General features: G+C 41.4%; 2 protein-coding genes across 2 annotated transcripts; both read right to left on the bottom strand.

The window, feature by feature from the left end:
• Positions 1–2: 2 nt before the first annotated feature.
• On the bottom strand, positions 3–14,487 carry fam118b (family with sequence similarity 118 member B). The gene is made up of 8 exons (XM_058080467.2): positions 14,050–14,487; positions 13,700–13,789; positions 13,151–13,403; positions 3,887–4,114; positions 3,157–3,285; positions 2,309–2,606; positions 883–948; positions 3–600 (listed from the first exon to the last, which is right to left on the bottom strand). The coding sequence occupies exons 2-8, from the start codon at positions 13,780–13,782 to the stop codon at positions 590–592; spliced, it is 1,068 nt and encodes a 355-aa protein (XP_057936450.1). The 5' UTR covers positions 13,783–13,789; positions 14,050–14,487; the 3' UTR covers positions 3–589.
• Positions 14,488–15,215: 728 nt separating this feature from the next.
• Positions 15,216–22,730, bottom strand: ilvbl (ilvB (bacterial acetolactate synthase)-like). The gene is made up of 14 exons (XM_058079879.2): positions 22,136–22,730; positions 21,547–21,748; positions 21,102–21,229; positions 20,782–21,032; positions 19,769–19,868; positions 19,585–19,682; positions 19,366–19,502; positions 18,311–18,445; positions 18,118–18,232; positions 17,303–17,472; positions 17,165–17,235; positions 17,009–17,080; positions 15,962–16,067; positions 15,216–15,885 (listed from the first exon to the last, which is right to left on the bottom strand). Exons 1-14 carry the CDS (start codon positions 22,238–22,240, stop codon positions 15,707–15,709), a joined length of 1,869 nt encoding a protein of 622 aa, XP_057935862.2. The 5' UTR covers positions 22,241–22,730; the 3' UTR covers positions 15,216–15,706.
• Positions 22,731–23,013: the final 283 nt, after the last annotated feature.

Raw genomic sequence — 23,013 nt, 5'->3', positions numbered from 1 at the left:
GAAAAAGGTAGGATACCAAAAGCTTTATTTTGGAAAATAGCACTTATAAATACTATGTCACAACCACATGCAAGTATTTCAGACCTGCCGACCTTGGAAGAAATTTCTATTCAAGGGTCCAAATGCGTAGTACCAGTTGGCAGGTCTGCCATTTCAAAATACGAAAACCAATACTTCTCAGCACAGGAGTGGCAAAGAGATTGCTACTTGCAGGAAACTGCCCTGCGATAGGATGTGTAACGTGTTAATTTGTCTCCTGATGCAAATCTGAAGTTGCGCCGTGCACATGTGTCGTCGAGCGAGGCAAGACGGCGGCCTTATATAATGCGCGAGTCCCTATTCACGTGTACACATGGAGAACAGGCGTTGCAGGCAAATTCACTTCCCATCCACATGCCTGTCTTCATATACAATCCAATATGATGACTCACCTGATCATCACCAGTCAGTCCTTACAATTTTCCCTTTTAAATAACCAAGTAAAGGAAAAAAAATGGCAGACATGTTTCCATGAAATCAGCAACTATACTTGCAGTGGATTGATCCCTTGTTGGAGGGAAATGTCTGACACTGATCCTGTGTGCACCTGTCAAAAAAGGTCTGTGGCAAAAAGAGAAAGTCAACATTAAAAAAAAAAAAACAACTTAACCATGAAGCCGACTTCAACGCATGCTAGGTTGCAAAAGTCAGCTGAAAACAGAAAAAAAACAATAACAGCAGCACTTCTTTTGACCCTCAAAGAGACAAAAGGTACTCTTTTTTTTTTTTTTTTTTTTTTCCTTCGCCACCAACATGCAGTAAGAGAACATAAAAGCGTACAAAAAAACACACTGGTGTTTGCTAGAGTGGCCACACGGCTTAGGAGAAGCATTCAGGCCTAACCTTGAAGGAGGTTTTTCTGACTGGTAAAGCCGTTCTGCTGCTCACCACCGTTTTGTGAGGGACACCCTGAAAACACACAAAGAAAGTTTATAAATATATGCTGATTGAAGTATAGTTTCCAGAAATATTGGCTGATTACAGCCAAATAAAATCATTTTCTAAAATGGATATGAATTCAACACATTCCATGGCTGCCTCATGTATGGAGGCCACTGACCACCATAGTCCAAGGTTTAAGGACCAGGATCTGAGGTCAACAACACAAGGCTCTGTCACATGACCGATCTAAGATCCTCTATATGACAGGAGTGCTCTTCCGTTTTTGATGACCCACTGCACAAATTCTCGTTAAAAATCCAAAGACAGGGTGCTTTACCCTTTCTAGTAACTTACTGAAAAAAGGCTAGTCAAAGATCCTCCATATGAAAGGAGTGTGCTGCTGTTTTTAGGAACCAAGTGCAAATATGTTACCCAAAGAGCCTGCACATGACAAGAACACTCTGCTGTTTTTGGGGAACTTACTGCAAACACTCTGGGGTCAAAGATGTTCAACATGACAACAGTGCTTTGCCCATTTTAGGAACCTACTGCAAAAAAACTAGTCATTAGATCCTAGTATGTCCAGTCCTAATGGACTGCCTTGTAGTTTTTAAGGGACCCTCCGACAAAAATGGCAGTCAAAGATCCTTAATATGACATGAGTGCTCTGCTGTTTTTAAGACACTTTTGCAAAAATGCTAGTCAGAGACCCTCTATACGACACGAGTGCTTTGCTATTTATAGCAAAAAAAACTACAAAAAAATAAAAGTAGTCAAAGATCCTGTATATCAGGATCAGGCTCAGCCAAAGAGCCTGAATATGACGGTACTACCCTGCTGTTTTTAGGAATCCTACTGCAAAAATGATAGTCAAAGATCATCTCTATGACAAGACTGCTCTGCTGGTTTTAGGAACTTCCTCTACATGACAGGAGTACTCTGCTGTTTTTGGGAACCTACTGCAAAAAAAAACCCAACTAGTCATCATATCCTATACATATATATAAATAAAGGTGTGCCTTGTGGTTTTGAAGGACCCTCCAACAAAAATGTCAAAGATCCTTAATATGACATGAGTGCGCTGTTGTTTTTTGGACGCTATTGCAAAAATGCTAGTCAGAGATCCTCTATACGACACGAGTGCTTTAAGGAACCTAAAAAAACTAAAAGTAGTCAAAGATCCTGTATATCAGGAATGCCCTGTTGTTTTTAAGCACCTAAAGTAAAAATCCTACCCAAAGATGCTGTACATGACAAGAGTTTGCTATTGTTAAAGATCCTCGAGGTAACAGGGGCGTTCCGTTGTTTTGAAAGGCACATGAGTCAGATGTCATGTCTGAAGAATTCACTGCACAAGAGGCCAAGACAAACAAAGGCGCAAACTTACCCCACCCGTTGGTCGAAACGTCCCGAAAGCAGATCTCATTGGCCAGTCGCTCCAGGTACTCTGGCAGGTCAGCGTACTCGTCCCCGTAGGAAATGACCTTGATGCCCTTGTCCAGCATGTTGTCGCGCAGCTTCTTGAACTCGCCCACGTCCTCGCGCCGCACCAGCATGAAGTGCTCCAGGTCCGACTTGTGCTTGACCGCCTCCAGGAACAGAGCCTGGAAGGTGGTGTCGTCCACCGTGCGTCCGCAGCCCAGGAAAACAAATGATTTGGTCTCGTATAGCTTCTGGATCTCCCGCTGGGAAACAAGGTTGTGTCACTTATTTACTTCTCAAAAGTGCAGTAGACATATGGACTCAAACAGATGCCGTGTCACACCTCAAATTAGAGGCCTTAGGGAAGAAAATTATGAAAAATAACAGCCAATAGCCTTCACTGGGCAGATATGAGGAACATCATACCGATAAATGTAAAAAAATTGTTCTGATAACCTATAAAAAAAAAACGAGAGGAGATTACCCATATCACACGCATGCACGGGGAGAACATGCAAACTCCACACAGAGATGAACCTGAATCTCCTAGCTGTGTGGCCTGCGCACTAACCACTCGTCCGCCGTGCAGCCGGCTGCCAGCTATTTACACAATAATGGTTGTGTGTTATTTACAGTGGCTAGTACATCTATACTTCTCTACAAGCTGTACACTAGCCACTCAAAGTGATATCCAAGCTTAATTTGTATAGCATTGTCCTTTGAGAAGATGCATTCAAATGGTGATAAAAACGCTGGCTGAAATGTGGCCAGTTTACTGACTTTTAAGAGGAAATAAGGTATCGCGGCACTCACCATAACCTCAGTGTTCCTGAGTACATTCTGGTAGCCAGCAGGGTGCAGTACAATACCGCACGGGTTGGTGTAAACACCATGGATGTGTAGAACGCTTAACCTTCGCTTCTCCTGAGCCCACTCCAACACCTACACACACAAAGACACACACACAAGGCACTTAACAGTCGACTGCACACAATCCTGTTCTGACTGGGCAGCAGAGGATATTATAGCCCTGATGGAGGACACGATGTAATAAATACCACGACTGAGAGGCAAAGCAATGGGTCTTACAAGCCAAGTCAGTGCATTTCTTCAAACTCCACTGTTTGTGCGGTGATTAACACGCGCTATACAGACTTTGTGGTCACCAATAATAGTACAGGCCTCTATTTGTTTGAGCAAGCTTTGCTTCCAACTTTAACCTAAAGGCAAATATTGTCTGATATGCAAAATTAGACATGTAGTTGCTCAACCTTCAACCTTCCGCCACCTGTTGCAAACAAAAAAGGCTATTTCAGGTATCTACTGGCTAATATTGACCCAGCAGGAACTTTACTAAACACTTGAAATTATTTAACTGACAAATGTAATCTAAGAAAAACTAGCGGCTTTTCTAACCTAATAAGGTGTTTGCACACGTGCGTGCTTTAGTGACCTTTGCTCTGCTTTCAAAATTGCTGACTGGCTGAAAAATGGAAAGATCAATCTACACCACAACATAGTGCAAAAGAAAAGCAGCCTGGACCTTCTTCTCGTCCGTCAGGTCCAAAGACTCCAGTGTGGTGCCTTGGTGCGCAGCGTAGATCTCTAGCAAGTTGTCAAAGTTGGTAGTGAGGACCAGCGAGCCGCTCTCCATTAACTGTAGCACCGAGCGCAGGAGGTGCTTGCCGGCGTGCTCCATCTTGCACTCCAAATCGTCAAACACCTCGTAGAGACAGTCCTTGAAGAATGTGGAGCGCACGTTGCCGGTTCTCTAAAACAAATAGAACAGAATGGGGACACAAGGTGTGAAAACCTTGCAGAGATAACGCAAGAAGTTGCAAAAAGACCTTAAAGCAAAAAAAATGACCGTTAAATTGACCCGATAAGATACTGTAATTATTTATCTACCTGTGTTTTTTATGTATTTATGTTCATTAACATATTTTTTATTATTTCATAGTAAATGGGTCAGGTTTTCCTCATTATCACTCTGAGTAATATCACTTAATGAAGCTTTTCTAACATTCATTCATTCATTTTCTACAGCTTATCCTCACAAGGGTCGCGGGGGTGCTGAAGCCTATCCCAGCTGTCTTCGAGCGGGAGAGGGGGTACATCCTGGACTGGTCACCAGCCAGTCACAGGACACATATAGACAAACAATCATTCACACCCAAATTCATACCTATGGACAATATGGAGTCGTCAATTAACGTAGCATGTTTTTGGAATGTGGGAGGAAACCGGAGTACCCTCCGAAAAAAGCTCCGGTGTGGCCGCTGGAAGCATTCCCCAAGATTGAAATCCCTGTTGTAGGCTCACAGCAGCCATACGGCACAACGGAAATAATCCGTTTGGGGTCAAATTTTTTTTTCTCCAGATGCCATAGCACTCTAGTCAAGCTGTGGGTTTCCGCAGTCATAATGGAGCCCACTGCTGCGTCCACCGGAGTCAGTGTGAGTGGCCAGAGCCGCGACAGATACACAGTGTGAGAGTGGAGTTATATCAGGGCACCCCCTAAATAGCGCTGACTACTCATAAACAGGTACTGCAACCAACACCAAACTGGAGACAGAAAATCAACATAAGAGCCCGAGACAGGATACGGTGTGAAGACTAAGGAAAACAAAAAGTAAAGTCCAACCTATCATGTAAGGAAAACATGACACGATCGGAAGGAGAGTATGGTGTCTTCCATCAATACTTCTAATCTAACGTTACACCTTGGGAATAATCACTCAGTCACAAGTAGTCTTTTGGTACTTTTTCCTATAACTTATACTGCGTTTTTTTTCCTATTTTGTGGAAGGTTTATCAGTGAAATACATCCAGAAGAAAATGCACCGTGTGTTCATTACACCACATTAGATTGAGGAAAGAGCTGCTGCTGATACCTGAATATGGAGATATCGGATATGGGTAAGAAATGCAGTATCACGCTTTGTTACATAAAATCAATTGAATTTAATGCTTCTGTTTGAGGGGTGTCACAAGATTTTAAAACAACTTGTTCAGAAAAAAACATGTGGGCACGAGGCCTTGGACAGTAAATTAATTAATTGATCACACAATAAAAAATAACCTCATCTCACTCGAGGTGCATTGGTTTCAGCACCTCGCGTTTGTTCCTTAGAACAACATACAGAAGAGTACAGAAGACTGATGCAAAGAAGACTGCAATATATTCCGACTCGGTTTACATTTCCTCTGGGAGAATATGCTAACAAGCTATTCTTCAATCCTTCCTATTTTTCAACAAGTAATCATTCCTCGAGTCCCACCACTGCGGTCATGAGGCATGAGTTTTGTAGTGGAAATTATCACTCATTTTATTTTCTACATATCATTAGTTCTCTGTGGGTAAAAATCCCAGTAGATCAGCAGGTTTTTTGTGCAATATTAAGACCAGTCCATCTGGCCCCAACCACAACCACGCCACATTTTGTCTCTTTTGCACATGTGCTCAAAGAGATCTTTGTGAAGAGCCGCCGTTTCAACTTCAACAAGCCACGAGAGAAAATGTTTCCAAGCGACATCATTGCCTTTTTCATGAAACTCCTTCAACACAGTGCATGCGATTGAGTTGGCATTTGCATAGCCATTGAAGCTTTATATTATAAACTACAATAATGGCACGTTAACTGTAGTTTCCTTTAATGGCAGCTATTTTTTGACGATTAACATGCGCTCCTCCTGTTATATATACAGTGCATCCGGAAAGTATTCACAGCGCTTCACTTTTTCTACATTTTGTCATGTTACAGCCTCATTCCAAACTGTATTAAATTAATCTCTTACCTCAAAATTCTACACAAAATACTCCATTATGACAATGTGAAAAAAGGTTTTTTTGACATGTTTTGAATTTATTAAAAATAGAAAACAAAAAAATCACATTTACATACGTATTCACAGCCTTTGCTTAATACTTTGTTGATCCACCTTTGGCAGCAATTACAGCCTCAAGTCTTTTTGAATATGATCCCACAAGTTTAGCACACCTATCTTTAGGCAGTTTTGCCCATTCTTCTTTGCAATAAGTCTCAAGCTCCATCAGGTTGGATGGGAGACGTCTGTGCACAGCCATTTTCAGATCTCTCCAGAGATGTTCGATCGGATTCAAGTCTGGACTCTGGCTGGGCCACTCCAGGACATTCACGGAGTGGTTCTGAAGCCAATCTTTTGAGATCTTGGCTGTGTGCTAATGTCTACTGTCTATATGGTCAAGGTACATGACCAGTCTACTGAGGTCAAGAGTGCTCTGGAGCAGGTTTTCATCCAGGATATCTCTATATATTGCTGCATTCATTTTTCCTTCTATCCTGACTAGTCTGCCAGTTCCTGCTGCTGAGAAACATCCCCACAGCATGATGCTGCCACCACCATGCTTCACTGTAGGGATGGTATTGGCCTGGTGATGAGCAGTGCCTGGTTTCCTCCAAACATGGCGCCTGGCATTCACACCAAAGAGTTCAATCTTTGTCTCATCAGACCAGAGAATTTTGTTTCTCATGGTCTGAGAGTCATTCAGGTGCTTTTTGGCAAATTCCAGACGGGCTGCCATGTTCCTTTTACTAAGGAGTGGCTTTCGTCTGGCCACTCTACCATACAGGCCTGATTGGTGGATTGCTGCAGAGATGGTTGTCCTTCTGGAAGGCTCTCCTCTCTCCACAGAGGAACGCTGGAGCTCTGACAGAGTGACCATCGGGGCCTTGGTCACCTCCCTAACTAAGGCCCTTCTTCCCCGATCGCTCAGTTTAGAAGGCCGGCCAGCTCTAGGAAGAGTCCTGGTGGTTCCAAACGTCTTCCATTTACGAATAATGGAGGCCACTGTGCTCATTGGGACCTTCAAAGCAGCAGAAATTTTTCTGTATCCTTCCCCAGATTTGTGCCTCAAGACAATCCTGTCTCGCAGGTCTACAGACAGTTCTTTTGACTTCATGCTTGGTGTTTGTGCTCTGACATGCACAGTCAACTGTGGGACCTTATATAGACAGTTATTATATTTCCAAATCATGTCCAATCAACTGAATTTACTGCAGGTGGACTCCAATTAAGCTGTAGAAAGATCTCAAGGATGATCAGTGGAAAAAAAGATGCACCTGAGCTCAATTTTGAGCTTCATGGCAAAGGCTGTGAATACTTATGTAAATGTGATTTCTTAGTTTTCTATTTTTAATAAATTCAAAAAAAGTCAAAAAAACTTTTTCACATTGTCATAATGGAGTATTTTGTGTAGAATTTTGAGGTAAGAGATTAATTTAATTCAGTTTGGAATGAGGCTGTAACATGACAAAATGTAGAAAAAGTGAAGCGCTGTGAATACTTTCCGGATGCACTGTATATATATATATATATATATATATATATATATATGCATATACACACACACCATCATACCAACTCCTGAGTTCAACGTCACCTCGTCTTTCTAACACATACCCACCTACCTGGTAAGTCAGGAGTCTAATTGGATTGAACTTGACTTCACAGTGTTACTTATCCCCTCATCATGTGACCTAAATCAAGAGTGTCAAGTGTTTTAAAATAAATATATGCAGTGGAACCAAAGAATGGTCAACTCCTGCCCAAAATGTGAACAAATTCCAAATTTTACCAATGTTTCAGCTTATAATGGGTGTGATAATGATTTCTATCCCGACGACACTAAAAGTGGAAAGCAGCTAGAGATAGCAATGTATGCTGGTGTAGTGACCAAGGTGATCCGAGCACAGGGAGATGTGGCACTCGGTGGAGAGTCTCTACCGCTCTAATGGGCTAAACAACTTGATTCCTTTCCACAGGAAGAACCCCATTAACCACATCTAGTAGTGTCTATGGCAGCCAAGCTGATGGCTGTGTGTGTCCCGGGCCATCTGAGGACTTAAGCAAACAGCAAATAAAGTGCATGTACACAAGTGTACTCTTACAAACCGACAGTCATTTTTGTACATAACTGGTTTCACTAAGAGTGCTGTTTATCTGGAAGATGCAGTTCTGCACAAATATATTTAGGAAAATTCCAGCGGCTGACAAAAAAAAAAAGAGAAGAAGCCTTCATGTTTTTTTAATAATTTGAAAAAAGTTATTTGTGACTGTTTGGACAACATCGTGCATATTTATTATTTCCTTCAACGTATGGCAAGAAATATTCCAAGGAAGGATAAGGAGAGGTTTTGCTTCAAACATTCTGCACATGCTCATAAGATTACCCTAATTACTTGAAAGGGTTCTGGCAGACAACAAAACACAGCTAAGCGAAAGTGTGTTAGTGGATTTAGTAGAAGGCTAGCATTCTTACTGATGTAGGTTAAGTTTGCAACAACATGAAACTGTGTTAAAAACATTCCTGTTCACACGAGACAGTGAAAAAGGCCAGACAACACTGTGTGTTTGTATGCCAAACAGTAATGCTATAATATTCTTAAATGTCCCCTTTTAGACCTTTTTTCAGGCTCATGTCTATTAAGTCATTCGCTACCAAAGACGTATTTTTACATTTTTTTTCAACCCGCCGTTTTTAGAGGTGATGATGCAACTCCACAATAGAGGAGAGCATGTTTGATACAGTTAAGCTGACAAAATGGCCACAAGATGGCAGAAGTCCATTTGATAAGAACTCGGCCTGCATCTCTTCCATTAAAATAGACAAAACAGGAAGTGAAAGGCATCACGGTGTGTTGCACAAATAAGGTTACGCATTGAGGGAAATTTTAACGCACACTTGGGCTGGGCGAAAAATATTGATAGTTGCTTTAAGCCCGATATCAAAACCAACCATATCATTGATATCGATACAGACTGGACTTGAGCTGTATCTCCCTCATGCCTGCAAAAAGTAGGGAGGAGGGGCTCAGTAGAAGCTAAAAGGCTAGCGCGTCTGCGGTGGAAGAAGTCGGCAAGGAATAAGCAGTAACTCTGTAATTTGGAGGCTCTTCCAATCCAGAGCATTAAATAAATAATTTTCACCACCTTAAAACTTGGCACAAATAAATATAGTCCATGTCTATATTTATTAAGAAAAGAATGGCCCCCTTTATTGTTGCAACTATTTTTAGATTATATTTTTTTAATGTGCATCATGTATGAAGATTTAAAATGTAAAAGAAATTTGTGTTAAGTAGTTAGCTTTCATTTTGTCTAAACTCCTTCTGTGGAAAAAATATTGGGATATGTATTGCATATCAATATTCAACCTAAATATATCGGGGTATGAGTTTTTGGTCCATATCGCCCAGCTCTAACACGCAGTCCAGGTGCAAATGTGAAAACTAAATCGTTCATATGGTGTTATATTTGTTAAAAATATATATTTTTTTGTATCTAAAACAACCATTTTTGTGTTGTTTAGGCATAATTTTGTCGACATTGTGGCTCAATAAATATGTGTTAAGAGCGAAAATTATGCTTGAAATGTACAAAAAGCCTCTTTCTCACCTTTTGTTGAGAACTGCTATTTTGCTGAAACTTACTTATGTTCTACTGCTGATATTCTGTGTACTACTATTCTGTGTTCCTTGAAAAATCAGTCACAATTATCAAAAATATCTGGCACAGAGAGGGATGGCTTTTGAAAAATGTCTGGGATTGAATTATTTTTTTTTGAAAAAAAAAAAAGGAGAAAAACAGATTTGTACATACATATAAGCCACATGTCCACATCCACGCACCGGTCCGTGAGAACCAGAAGCCAATTATGAGCTATTAGGGAGAACTCACAACAAGCCTCTCACCAATCAGAAATTTCAGGAGGTCATTAGTCAATTTAACAGTCTGACTTATGGTGTCATCTTACAAAAATGCTAAAAAAAATCATCACACAGCAACTTAACAGTCAGATATACCACACACATGTACGTATACCTAAGAAATATACAAGTACAATTATGAGTTTAAAATAAAAAAAGGTTCTGCCCCCTAATGCCTTTTGTCCAGCACAGCAGTTCAGTGGCCAATGGCTGCCATGATGACACATAACGATTGTGAATGGTGGGCAAAATTCCAGAAAGTGCAGTTTTCCATGAAGGTTGGGAATCGTGGCCTTGTGAGACTATATGGCAGTGGAATGTGTGACTGACTGGAGGAAGGTGAGACCATTTGCAGATGCAATTAAAGCTGCAAATTATAGTGCCATAGGTGTTTGGGTGTAGCTGGGGAGCTGCGAGTTCCCATCATTTTTTGTTTTACTCAGCGTGCTTGAGCACATAACCAAAAAAAAGGAAATGCGAATGGCATCTGCACTGCTGTGGGATGACTGAGGTGAATATGTTGGGTGAAGTTGAAAAGTGTTTGCTGCCTCTGTTGTACACAAAGTGAGTTTTATCTGTATCAAAACAATGGCGATGAGACGCACATAACGCAGGAGACAAACCAGGCAGCAAATGAGATGGCTTGTCTCCAGAGTAGGCTGGTCCTAGGTAAATAAAATAAACCCCACAAAATAAATGGACTAACAGAAAAGAGGAGAAATACGAGGACAACCATCGAACTGGAAATTCAACTTACTGTAATGTACTGTAATTAAGTGGTAGTGTAGCAACGAAAGTGAAGGCTGCTCAGTAGAATCGAGGTAAAACGTCAGCAGGTTGAACAAGACAACCAGCAAATACAGCAAAGTGATGAATTTATGCAAGGTGACTTGCCTCCAAGCATACTACTGGACAGTCCACTTCTTTTTACACTTGAATGACATTTCAGAAAGATGAAATGATGCGTCATAATGTCATGTTATGGGCAGATAATATAGGCTTTGTAATGGTGATTATTTGACTCTGGAATAATTCATATGCATTTTATGTATATTACAGTCAAGTAAGTCAGTCCTTGTTTTTTTTATCTTGGGTTTCAGTTTTCGTTCAAAATTTTTACAATATTTTTTTTTTACAATATTGCACATAAACTTGTCTGTTTGCCTTGTACTGTGTCGTTCTGACACACTGTCCGTGCATTTTCATTTTCATTTTAACTGAGTGTGACTGCTAAACACCACACTATGGGGCCAAAGAAAGATAGGAGTGGCAGCAGTTTGATAAAGATGGTGAGAACCCATTTTTAATTGAATCTCGCCAAAATGTATGAAAAGTCCACATCAACAATAAGTATAAAATGTATTATTTGTTCATATTTTGGGGTGTCTGGAATGGACAAATTCAATTTACATTATTTCCTATGGGATTTTTTTTAATTAAAAACATAATCGAGGTACCACTGTATTTCTTATGACAAAAAAATGACAAGATCAGATGACGGGTGAGCAGATGTAGTTTCATTGACTCCGATATGTCGACATGGGTTTGAGGAATACACTTCCCTCTGACTGCTTAGCAAACAGAAAAGAAGCAGCTGACACGAGGGAGCATTGATTGGTAGAAAACACATGTTCTCCGTTCTTGTGCTGTTTACAAACCCTCTATCAATGTCGGTCAATGGGCTTTGTCTGCACTTCTCACTGAATGATCAAAGCGGGGAAGTTCCTGGAGGAACTTCAATAGCTTGGTGGTGGTTGGGCTGTTTGTGGTTCTTAATACAGACTTCTCCGCTTGGCGTCAACACTTACTGATGCAATTAGGATATCTTCAAAATTCAGACAAATGTAATGCCAACTTCATATTTAAAACAATGAATCAAGTTTATCCACTAGCGCAATTTCATAGTGGGATGTCCAAAAGGTGTTTGACTTTAGTTAAACTTGGTCGACTAGACGTCAAACCTCAAAGTTTCAAACACCCTTAAGTGGATCACATCTTTTTACACTTGTATGATTGTTAGGAATGAATGTGATGCATGAAGTCAGCTGGCTTTAGCGAAGCTCGCTATCCACTTCCTTAAAGGGGAACTAAACCTTTTTTGGAAGGGGTTGCCCATCATTCACAATCCTTTACGTGAAACTAACACATATTAATTTCCCTTTTCTGTGCATTATAACATGAGTTGAAACGTAACATAGCATAGTTCATACGAACTAGCTTAAAAAAACAAAACACGCCAACAGTGTTCCATTCCCATAATTGACATGTATATTAACCCAACTTGGGGCTGCACGGCGGTCAAGTGGTTAGCGTGTGCCCTGTGATTGGCTGGCCACCAGTCCAGGATGTACCCCGCCTCTCGCCCAAAGACAGCTGGGATAGACTCCAGCACCCCCCGCAACCCTCGTGAGGATAAGCAGTAGGAAATGAATGAATTAATGAATGAACTACAGCAATATTGTTATTGTGGAAGCTAGTGCCAATTACTCTAGAAGACTAACAACGACTCACTATAGGCGTTGCCTCAAGCCACTCCCTGGTAACACCACCTAATGATGCTGGGACTGTGTTGTTAGTTTTGAAAAGTTAACCCTAGGTTATAAATCATGCCTCACATACGTATGTATTGTTGGGAGGTTGTGGCCGAATAGTTGGTCACCTTTGAAATTCCACAAGCTACCAACAAAACAGGACAGACTGAAGGATTACCAGCTCTCAATGTATACCCAACAATATCGCTACAAAAACTCAGCAAGATGCTGATTTGTTCTGCGCATTTTTTTTAACCTGAGGGTTAGGTGCTCAACAGGGAGCACATGTCTTGTGCTAAAAGACACTATGGATGCAATTCCACCAGTCGGCATCCCAATGATAGCGGACATTGTAACTGTTTCATGTGTGTGCATGTTTTTAAGAAATTTTAAAGAAATTTTAGCAATTTCTTAAAAGATGAATGCCAGTGACTGTCTGCATTTTAAAGGATAGATGATCTTTGTGTTATGCAGTATAGCATTCCAACAGAGTTATGTAATAAGGCGAGGCAAAGGGAATAAACTTACCGGTGATAGTTTCTGAATGAGATCATGAGCCACATGCACCAGATTTTTATCCTCCTCCATGTGCTTTTGAAAGCGCCGACTCTCCTCCTCTTCGAGCAAGTCAAAGTCATTGGCGGCATCCAACAAGGCCTGGATAAGACCTTTCCAGGAGCGGAGAGCGGGGACCTGGGGGGCCACTGCGGAGCTGATCCCGGTGCCAATCACCAAGACCAGCTCGGGGGCACGCTTTGTCTTCAGGCTGGGCAGCAGCTTCCTTTGAGGATAGCCAGACAGATCATACAGTTGTGGTCACAAGTTTCCAAGCACTTAACTTAATTTTGAACACTTAATGGTTGGTTTTCTCTGGGATCCAAGGAACTAGAATGGACTGAGCCAGGCTTCAACGCCACTTATTAAAAGATTATGTGATTGTGTTAGTAATTATGACCCTGTGTGAATTGGACAAAATCCCAAATACAATTCATGTTTGAATGTAGGGCTTTCCCAAACAACAGGAGACGGTGTTTGTCTTGTTGACAAACCTGGTTTGTGAGTCACTCCCGAGCATACCTGGGCTTCTTGGCGTTGGAGTCTGCATCCTGTGAATCAGCGGCAGGTCGTTTCTCGGTTTTCACTGCGACAACAGAGGCCATTCAGCACCTGTGGAGAGACAAGAAAACTGCCAGTCTCTCACCAACCAACAACTGCTATGAAAACAATAGGTGGTTGCACTAGTCACAAGTACCATCACGCTGTAAAATGATATCACTAAAAGCTCTGCATGCGTTTCCCTATCGGATTTATCATGCAACAGGAAGTAAGCATCTTCCGTATTGACATATGATGTTTACACTATTGTTCTACGTAACATATATAAATTAATATACTCTTAGTGATAGTACGACGATATGCCGACTTACCTTGATATAAATAAGATATAAATAAGTGGGTGTCCAATGTTCAAATTCGTAGCGTTGCTTCTGAGTCCAGTTCCAGCGAGAAAAGCTTGTAATTCCCTTATCGTGTTTGGTTGTAATATTCACCTCGTCAAGTATGTGTATGAAATACTGACAGACAAAGCAGTAGTTTCAATTCAAACTAGCATCGAGCTAACTTGACTTTTTTTTGGAACTACCACAACTGTTGCGACTAAAAAAGCAACACGACCTCCGGTTAACTTGTCATGCTGAAAGTATTGGTGTGGAAAAAAGAACATAAACGACCGCGTTGAGGTAAGGTTGTGTAGAAGAGAAGGCTCGATACTTGTTGAAGTTTGGAAGAAAATAAGAGGTTGAAGTCGCCGCCTGTGGTGATTGTGCCGCTTGTCTTGTGATGCCTTCACTTGCTGCTCGAATAACTTAGTGACTACGGCCGCGCACCGGTTCTTCCGCGGCTATACTTTATCGCTTATCATGAATCGACAATTACACAATCAAACAACGCGATAACTCGTATCAACAGGTTATCGTTTTTATTAAATAATTCATCGAGCAGCGTCAACACTATTATTTATTCTGTTTTTACGTGCTGGAGTTATTCATTTACCACATATGAATAATGAGCACCTGAAAGCAGCAGGACTCAGAAATGCCCGCCTGTGTGACGTCATGGGTGGAGTGGGCAGGTGGCCTGAGTGTACATATATAAAACAATACATGTTTATTGCATCGCCTCCGAGGAAAATTACGTTTAAACAGCAGCACGTCACTTCTCACGTATAGAACGAAGCCCACATTGAAAAGGCAAGTTGCTTGTATATTATACACTTTTGTATTTGTCATATTATATTCACGTTAGTTCTAAAAATACAATGCAAAATAATCGCTGACTATATTTTGAATCACAGCACACGTTGAAAACGTCTTTTAATTGAATTAAAGATTGATCTTATGGGTCACCACGCGTGTGCAGAGAATAACGCATCTTAGACTGCCATCTTCCGTTTACAAATGTAACAACACCTTCCCGTTGTCCTCAATACTTTACTCAGTAATAGCTCGGCGGTTTTTCAATTTTCCATTTGGAAATGTAGCAGCGTCAGAAAAACAAAGAAAAAACATACTCAGATACTTGAAGGCCTAATTGATTGATTTTGTATCGTCTTTAATGTTAATTTATAATTTAACCCGGAACGCATCTTTACATCATGATCAATTAATTAAGACTGCAATAAACATATTTTCCAGTCCAAGTCAGCAAATTAACATGTACAGTGCAATACAATGTATATTGGAAGTAATGTTGCATAATCATATCAACTGCATACACAATTACATTCACTGCATATCCAATGGGCATAACAAGTGCAAACATTTTCCCTTGTCACATATGACAGTTTATCCTACATATAATTGATACTAAATATAACTGAATATGTAATTATAACTAAATATAACTGATTATACAACATATTTGCCATTTAACAGTAAATCTTTATTCGCCGATGAAAACAGAGGTTAAAAATGGCTTTTTCCAAACTTTTTAACCCTAAAAGAATATTGAAGTTAAGGCAGATACTACTGTTCATGTTCTTGCCATGTGTACAGTAGTTTATAGTACTAGTACTAATGTACAGCACTATACAGAGATGGAGCCCTCTCTGAAGTTGGTCTTGCCTATCAGGACATTGAGGAGTGTTGCTTTGCCCTTTCGGCTCTCCATCTGTGCCTCCCCGATGATGTCACGGAGCCGTCCCTCATCTTCACGCCTTACAACATAGCCCTTACCGCCATACCCGTCTGCCACTGTGTGATAATCTGCAGAAAAATTGTACGTAAAACACACTGGGAAATGCATAGAGGATATATGCATGTCATGCGTGCAGCAACGCACCTGTGAATGCCAGGCCGCATGCCACGTTGCTGCCCAGAATGGGAACCTGATCTCTGGAAATCTGACTCCAGCACGCGTCGTTTCCCACCAAAGCAATAACTGGTGTCTGGAAGACGGAAATTCATATATAGAGTAGAGTATTATATAGAATATTGAGGGGGACCTATTATGCTCACTTTTCTGACTTATAAATGTTGTAACAATGTTGTATTCCCGTATTAAACAATGCCAAAGTGTCAGATAATGAGGTTTGAACATTTGGAAGTGAGCCCCGAAAGAAGTTTCAGATGGCTCTGCACGCTCGCTATTACAGAGTTTTTTCCAACACTCCGGACTTCCTTATATGGGCTGCAGTTTGCCTGCACTGTCAAAACATATACTGTATTTTCTGGACTATAAGTCGCACAAAGCTAAAAATGCATAATTAGGAAGAAAAAAACCCATACAGAAGTCGCACTGGAGTATAAGTCGCATTTTTTGCAGGTAATTTATTTTATGACCAAAACGGACATTACGTCCTCTTGGAAGGCAAATTCTATCAATAAAAGAATAGAGAACAGGCCGAATAGGTGTAAGACATGCTAACATAACAGCTACAGCTACACAAAAAACACACACTCTATCCTTATTGATAAGAGTGTGTGTAAAGCGTTGTGTATTTTATCTACATCTTTTACCAATGTTACCTACAGTGTGTTCCATCTGCTGCCTTTTTGTACGCATGTGACCAATTCACACATAAGCATTCATAGTTTGCAAAACAAACGCTCCCTTATTGTCGGCTGTCTGCTGTCATCCCCAAGTTGCAGACATTCTCTGTGTATGTTTGATGCTTGAAAAGTTCATGTTGATCGTACACAGCCAAAATGTGTGCGTAAGTTGCACAGCCGTGTATAATTTGCAGTGATTGGTTGAATTTGTGTGAATTGGTGGGATCATTCAATCCTGACGGGTCTGGTTAATACAGTTTCTCATATATATATAATCTCTGGTGTTCCTCAGTATCACTAGGTTGAGAATTTATCCACATGTGATAATGGTGTGTACCTTGTGTCGCGTGAATGTGTCAAACTCGGCAACACTGTATCCCAAAGATCCATCTCCGTAGATAATCCAAACCTTAAAAAAATACCCACAGGAGGTCATATTTCAGTCATGAGGTATCCCAAGTGGAGCATGTACAGCACTTTAAGAAAAAGCGACCTCAGACTCAGGCCGACACAGTTTTGCTCCGAGAGCAAATCCTCCGCCAACTCCCAGCGTGCCAAACGCCCCTTCGGAGACAAAACAACAGTCATCAGGAACCAAAGAAGTTCTTCATGAGTCATGTGATGTGCAGACCTGGATCCAGCCAGCGCAGCGGCCCTCGTGGTCTCATGATGTATGCGGCGCTTCCGACAAAATCTCCTCCATCCGCCACGATGATACTGTCCTCTGCCATTAGATCATCCAAAAGGTGGAGAACTTTCAAGGGGTTCAGGTGAAACTCAGTCTTCTCGTTAGCTTTCGTCCTGGAAAAAAAAAAAGATTACAATAGGACCCTTTCCGAAACTGGGTTTTGTGGCCCTACATACACTACCGCTTAAAAGTTTGGGATCACTTGCAAATGTCTTTGTTTTCCAAAGAATTTTTTTTTCATGCATTTCACAAACATTTTTTTCCATTTCACAAACAATTAAAATGAATTTTGAAAAAAGGATCTACATTTTTGCATAGAGGCCTACTATCAACAACTGTCAGTCCTCTGCATCAATCTCCTGGTATGGCTGCTAATCCAAGCTAATCCATCATTTTATAAGGCTAATAGATGATTAGAAAAGCCATCTAAAAATCTAAAACTAAAATCTCTTACCATGCTGTTAACTACTCCCTTCAGAAAGCAGCACAAACTGGGTCTAACAAGGACAGAAAAACGCTGCACAACTGTGCAAGAGAGTGTGTAGTTTAAGACAAAGATGCCTCACAGCTGCACTAAATAGTAGCCATCAAACACCAGTGTCAGTATCAACAGTGAAGCGGCGACTTCAGGATGCTGGACTTCATAGCAGGACTGCCAAGAAAAAGCCATATCTCAGACTGGACAAAAACATTTCCAAGTCATCCCTAACTTTTGAGCGGTAGTGTACATTTCTACCAAAAAAAGACAAAACAAAAACCTGTTTATGCTTTCTTTGGCAATATCGCCTGCTTTAAGGCTTTGAGGCCAGTCTCCTGGACAGTGATGGCCCTTCAAGCCCTTGGACAGTCGTAGTAAAAATGAGCCAGCATCACCTTCAAATAGACAAACATGGAGGTTTTAAGGAGCTGTTTGTCCATGCGGGCTAATCCCTGTCAACAGCATGAACATACCTTGAATGGCTACTGTTGGTTTCCAGAACATATCAGAGTTTTTGAGCAGCTGCGTCTTGTCTCTGTTGACGGCGATGATGATGCTGCGTCTGCTCAGAACTTTGCCATAGCTCAAACGGAAGTCGCACACGGTTCCTGGAAAAACGATAACAGGGTTTCTACATTTTTGATTATTGCCTGTGGGCCACCTACGATGAAGATGCAACTTCAGCACCCTCGTAGCTTGGAGTTACCATGGCAACACACCATGTGCTGGTCCGTCCTGGTCCCATCGGGGTTTTTTCTCCTCGTAAATACCCTTGTGTGACGTTTACTGTAATATGTGTTATACATATGCCAGAAACCTGACCTTTTACTATTATATACATTATATAGAAAACCTGTTTATAACCTTCTAAATATGTTTTTTTAACATTATTAGCGCCCTCTAGATACGATACAACCCCCATATAGTCACTTTTACACTCTTATTAACAATATACTGCTTGTTTTTTTTTTTTTTTGTTACCGGTGTGTAGAGTACTTTATGCGATAGATATTGTCTCATTAATACTAATTCAATCCCAGCCACTCCCGTTTCCTCCCACATTCCAAAAACATGCTAGGTTAATTGGTGACTCCAAATTGTCCATAGGTATGAATGAGAGTGTGAATGGTTGTTTGTCTATATGTGCCCTGTGATTGGCTGCCCACCAGTCCAGGGTGTATCACGCCTCTCGCCCACGGTCTAAATATCCATCCATCCTTTTTCTATGCCACTTATCACTAGGGTGGCATGGGTATGAAGGGGCCTAGTAGTATAGTTCATTTAGCTATTTTTTTATGCTTGAAAATTAGGCCTTCATTTAGGCATAAAATATATAAAATGTGCATATATTTGACAAATAGGCAGTATTCAACCTTAAAACAGTGATGATTTATGAATATATTTGTGAAAAATCGAAAACACAGATGAATTGGAAGTGTGCAAAAGGAGAAACACATATACAGTCCACCGATAAACATGATGGCTCATTTACGAAGGCAACAACATTCAATTTAACTTAATGTCTGACCTGCTAGGATCACCACATCCGCTTCCTTCAGTGCATCACGTCTGTTTTGTCTAATGTGGATTGGACTATCTTTACCCAACATGCCCCGGGACATGCCGCCAAGGAAGCAAGGGATGCCCAGGTCCTCCAAAGCCTTCCTATAATGCATTCCAACTTATTAGGACTGAGAAGAAATCAAAGTGATCTAAAAGATGACAAAAGTGAAGCATGAGTCTTTACCTGATCTCATCGACTGGTGTCGGCGGCAGCGTGGCTTGGCTACCCAGGAGAATAACAGGTTTCTTCGCTCGGCTCACCAGCTCCATACATTTTTGTACCTGGTTTGCATGGGGAAAAAAAACACAAAAGTGATTGTCAACCCCCCCTGCCAAAATCATGAAAGTCCACCACAAAGCGGATGTACCTGATCATTGGTGGCTTGTGGGACATCAACGGGAAGTGGTGAAACATCTCTTTTCTCCCAGGCGCCAGCAAAAATATTCATGAGATGGTTTTTCATATACCTGTCGAGAAGACGCTCACTTAAATCTGCTAATTAAATGAGTTAATGTAAAAGCTGCAATCAGTGCATGAATTGATGAATGTCTCAAGGCAATTAACTGGGTCATAGAGACTGATCCGTGTCGTTGCTGGGTGCGTGGTCTACAAAAAGAAAATAGCGCCGGGTCAAGAGACATTAACAGCTGTGGCTGTAAGCAACACCCTGATGTAGTCTTTATTAACTCTACAATATAGGTATGTGGGAGTATCATGAGTGGTCAGCTTCGGGCTGCTTTATCTGCCTCTTTGTTTGATTTAAAATGTCAACCGCGCTTCACACGTGCTGCACTATGAACTCACAAGCCGCGTTAATGGAGAAGGAGCAGCTTATATAATAAATAACTTTATAACTATGTAACAGTGTGACTCACAGTGTCTGAGCAACACATCCATTGGGCCGCTGCATTGACGTTAGCCTCCCTATGGAGGACAGAGGCAGCCCTGCAGTGCCATCCACCATTTTCAATGCTGCTTGTCCTCCAAAGAAATGCTTGCCTCACACAAAGTCGTACTGGTCCATGTTTATATATTTCTGCAGTATACCTTGTGAGTGTTAAGTTGCAGTGTGATGAGTTTAAGGTTTGTAAGATGACACCGCAAGTCAGACTATAATATTGAGAATTGTTAATTACTGTGGTCAATGAATCAAGAGTTTTTCTTTCCACGATCCCATGCATTCCAAATCATTCAAGTTGCTAAATTAAGTTGTGTAATGAATTTTCCATATTCCAAACTGCAATTAATTAAGGCTGTGCCCTCTTTGCAGTTTAGATAAATAAGCTCCCTGGATATAATTCCAGAATTTAAGGTATACTTATAAGTAGATGTAAGTAAGTTATAAGTATATATAAGTAGAAACACAGGCTGATAACATACCAGGAAACAATTCTGCCCATCAGGCCCTTTGGAGGGTTCTTAACAGCAAACTCTTTGGACACCAGATGGAAGGGGTAGAGTGTGTCGATGGGGAATTCTATGAATACTGGCCCCGGGGTTCCAGACTGAGCGACAGCCAGAGCCTTTCTGACCACAGGCACTATTTCTCTGACTGTTCTGATGGAGGCACAGAACTTACAAAGAGGCTTGAACAGAGACATCTGGTCAATGTCCTGCAGCGCTCCTCTGCCCTGTACCACAACAATAAGCTATTAAAAGTGAGGTGATGTTTGAGATCATTAGAATGTATTGGATCGTACCTGAAGGAGTGTACCAGCAGCCCCTCCCAAGAGCAACAACGGTGATTCTGCCATTTGAGCGTTCTTCACCGCTGTCACAGTGTTAGTGAGCCCTGGGCCAGCAGTCACTGCGGCTACGCCAACAGTACCTGCAGGGGGTATTGAGGAGTATTTTGTATTATTATAGTTATTCATCCACTTCATACATCGTTAGAAATACATAGCATAGACAAGCACATTCTTTCACACAGTGCTACCACTCTAGCAGAAGGGTACCAGTGACAGCAATGAGAAATAATACAGTGATGGACGCCCTACCCGGGAACAACCACAGTGTGCTTGCGTGTATGCTTGTTGATGAGTCATATGAGCTTTAAGGGTAATCGGCGTAAACACACATGCCTAGGTACAAGATCGGTGCAAATTAGAGTAGTTTGGGGGCTTTTAGGGGGGGATCGGTGTGCACCTGAAAGCCTCGCCACAGCATCAGCAGCAAAGACAGCTGTGGCCTCGTGCCTGGTGTCCACAATACGGATGCCCACTTTCTCACAGGCCACCAGGATGGGCGAGATGTGCCCACCGACAAGGGTGAAGACATACTTGATCCCATGGGCACGCAAGACTTCCGCCACACTTTCACCGCCATGTCGAGGGCTTTGCGTCTCCGTCTGCAGGACAGGACATTTGAAAGGGAACTTATATTAACATTCACAGACCTTAAACAAGTAGGGGTGGTTTTCTAAACGGGTGGTTGCAGAAAAGGTCACCTGCCAAACTGCATTTTTAACTACAATTTGCACAATAGCTTTGTTGTTTGTGTGTGGTGATGTTTGTGCAGTGCTACAAAGCACCAGGGTGTCATGGTGACCTTTGTGCTGGAAAGCAAGACCAAGTGTATTGTTACATGAGTGCGCCATATCTTATCTTTCATTTAAAGGGAAAGATTGTTAGCGTGGCGACAGAGTATGTGGGGTCATCTACTTGAATAGTTTACTTATGTATAGCAGGAACAGATAAACATACGGTACTTTGTTGATGCGGTCTCAAAACCTTACCTTGTGGAACAACTGGTACAGCAAGCCAAGTTTGTAAGCAGCAAACACAAGTCCACATGAAGCAAAAAACGCCGTACATCCCATGCATGCCCCAAATATCTCCATGCTAAGAAGCAGGAGACTACAAAAAAGCCAAACTTATTCAACAAAACGCTACCTTAGAGTTCAGCAGCTACAGCTAGGCTACGTTGCTATAAGCAAGTGGTAAACACCCATTTACAAAAGTCGTGGTATGCAAACATATATACTGTACAGTTAGCTAATATATCATGACTTTAACAGTTGCTACCGATACAGTTGTTACTTAAATAAAAAAAATCTGGAGTCTTTTTTAAGCCTCTAGCGGCAGCTCATCCATTGCTACGTTCAGCTGACAATACACGAAAAGCTAGCCAGAAGCAGTAGCTGGTTGTTTGCTTTCACAATAATTCACAGCTGGCGAACAAGCCACTCTACAGCATACGCTACGGCGTGTATTTAAAGCTATATTACTTCTATCCCACTGACGTTAAAGTCATAAATGTAGGCATACATTAAATTGCCATCTATTTATTGTCTATTTGCTCACACTAAACATAGACGTATTTTGTTTTGAAGAAATGTCATACTTATTCCGGTTAGTGGGGCCTGAGCTCGTTTGAAACGGAGTATGGATGATTGACAGGTGATTGCGCCATTTAGGAGCAAAGTGAGGGCGGGGGCGGGATTCTAGGATTTAACTCATTCATCATTCATTTTCTACCGCTTTCTACCCGCGGGGGTGCTGGTGCCTATTTCAGAATTAATATATAAAACACAAGCAGTTAAAGTCTTGGGTCACTATTGTTGTTTTTAGCAATGCTCTGGTGGTCATACAGTATACCCCAGAAAGGCTTAGG

Source organism: Doryrhamphus excisus, linkage group LG8 (assembly GCF_037039965.1).
Source record: "Doryrhamphus excisus strain RoL-2023G ecotype Guam linkage group LG8, RoL_Dexc_Guam_v1.1, whole genome shotgun sequence".
In the NCBI taxonomy this organism is placed as follows: Eukaryota; Metazoa; Chordata; class Actinopteri; order Syngnathiformes; family Syngnathidae; genus Doryrhamphus; species Doryrhamphus excisus.
Note: the sequence above shows the minus strand (reverse complement) of the source record. Positions and strands in the feature narration are given on the sequence as shown.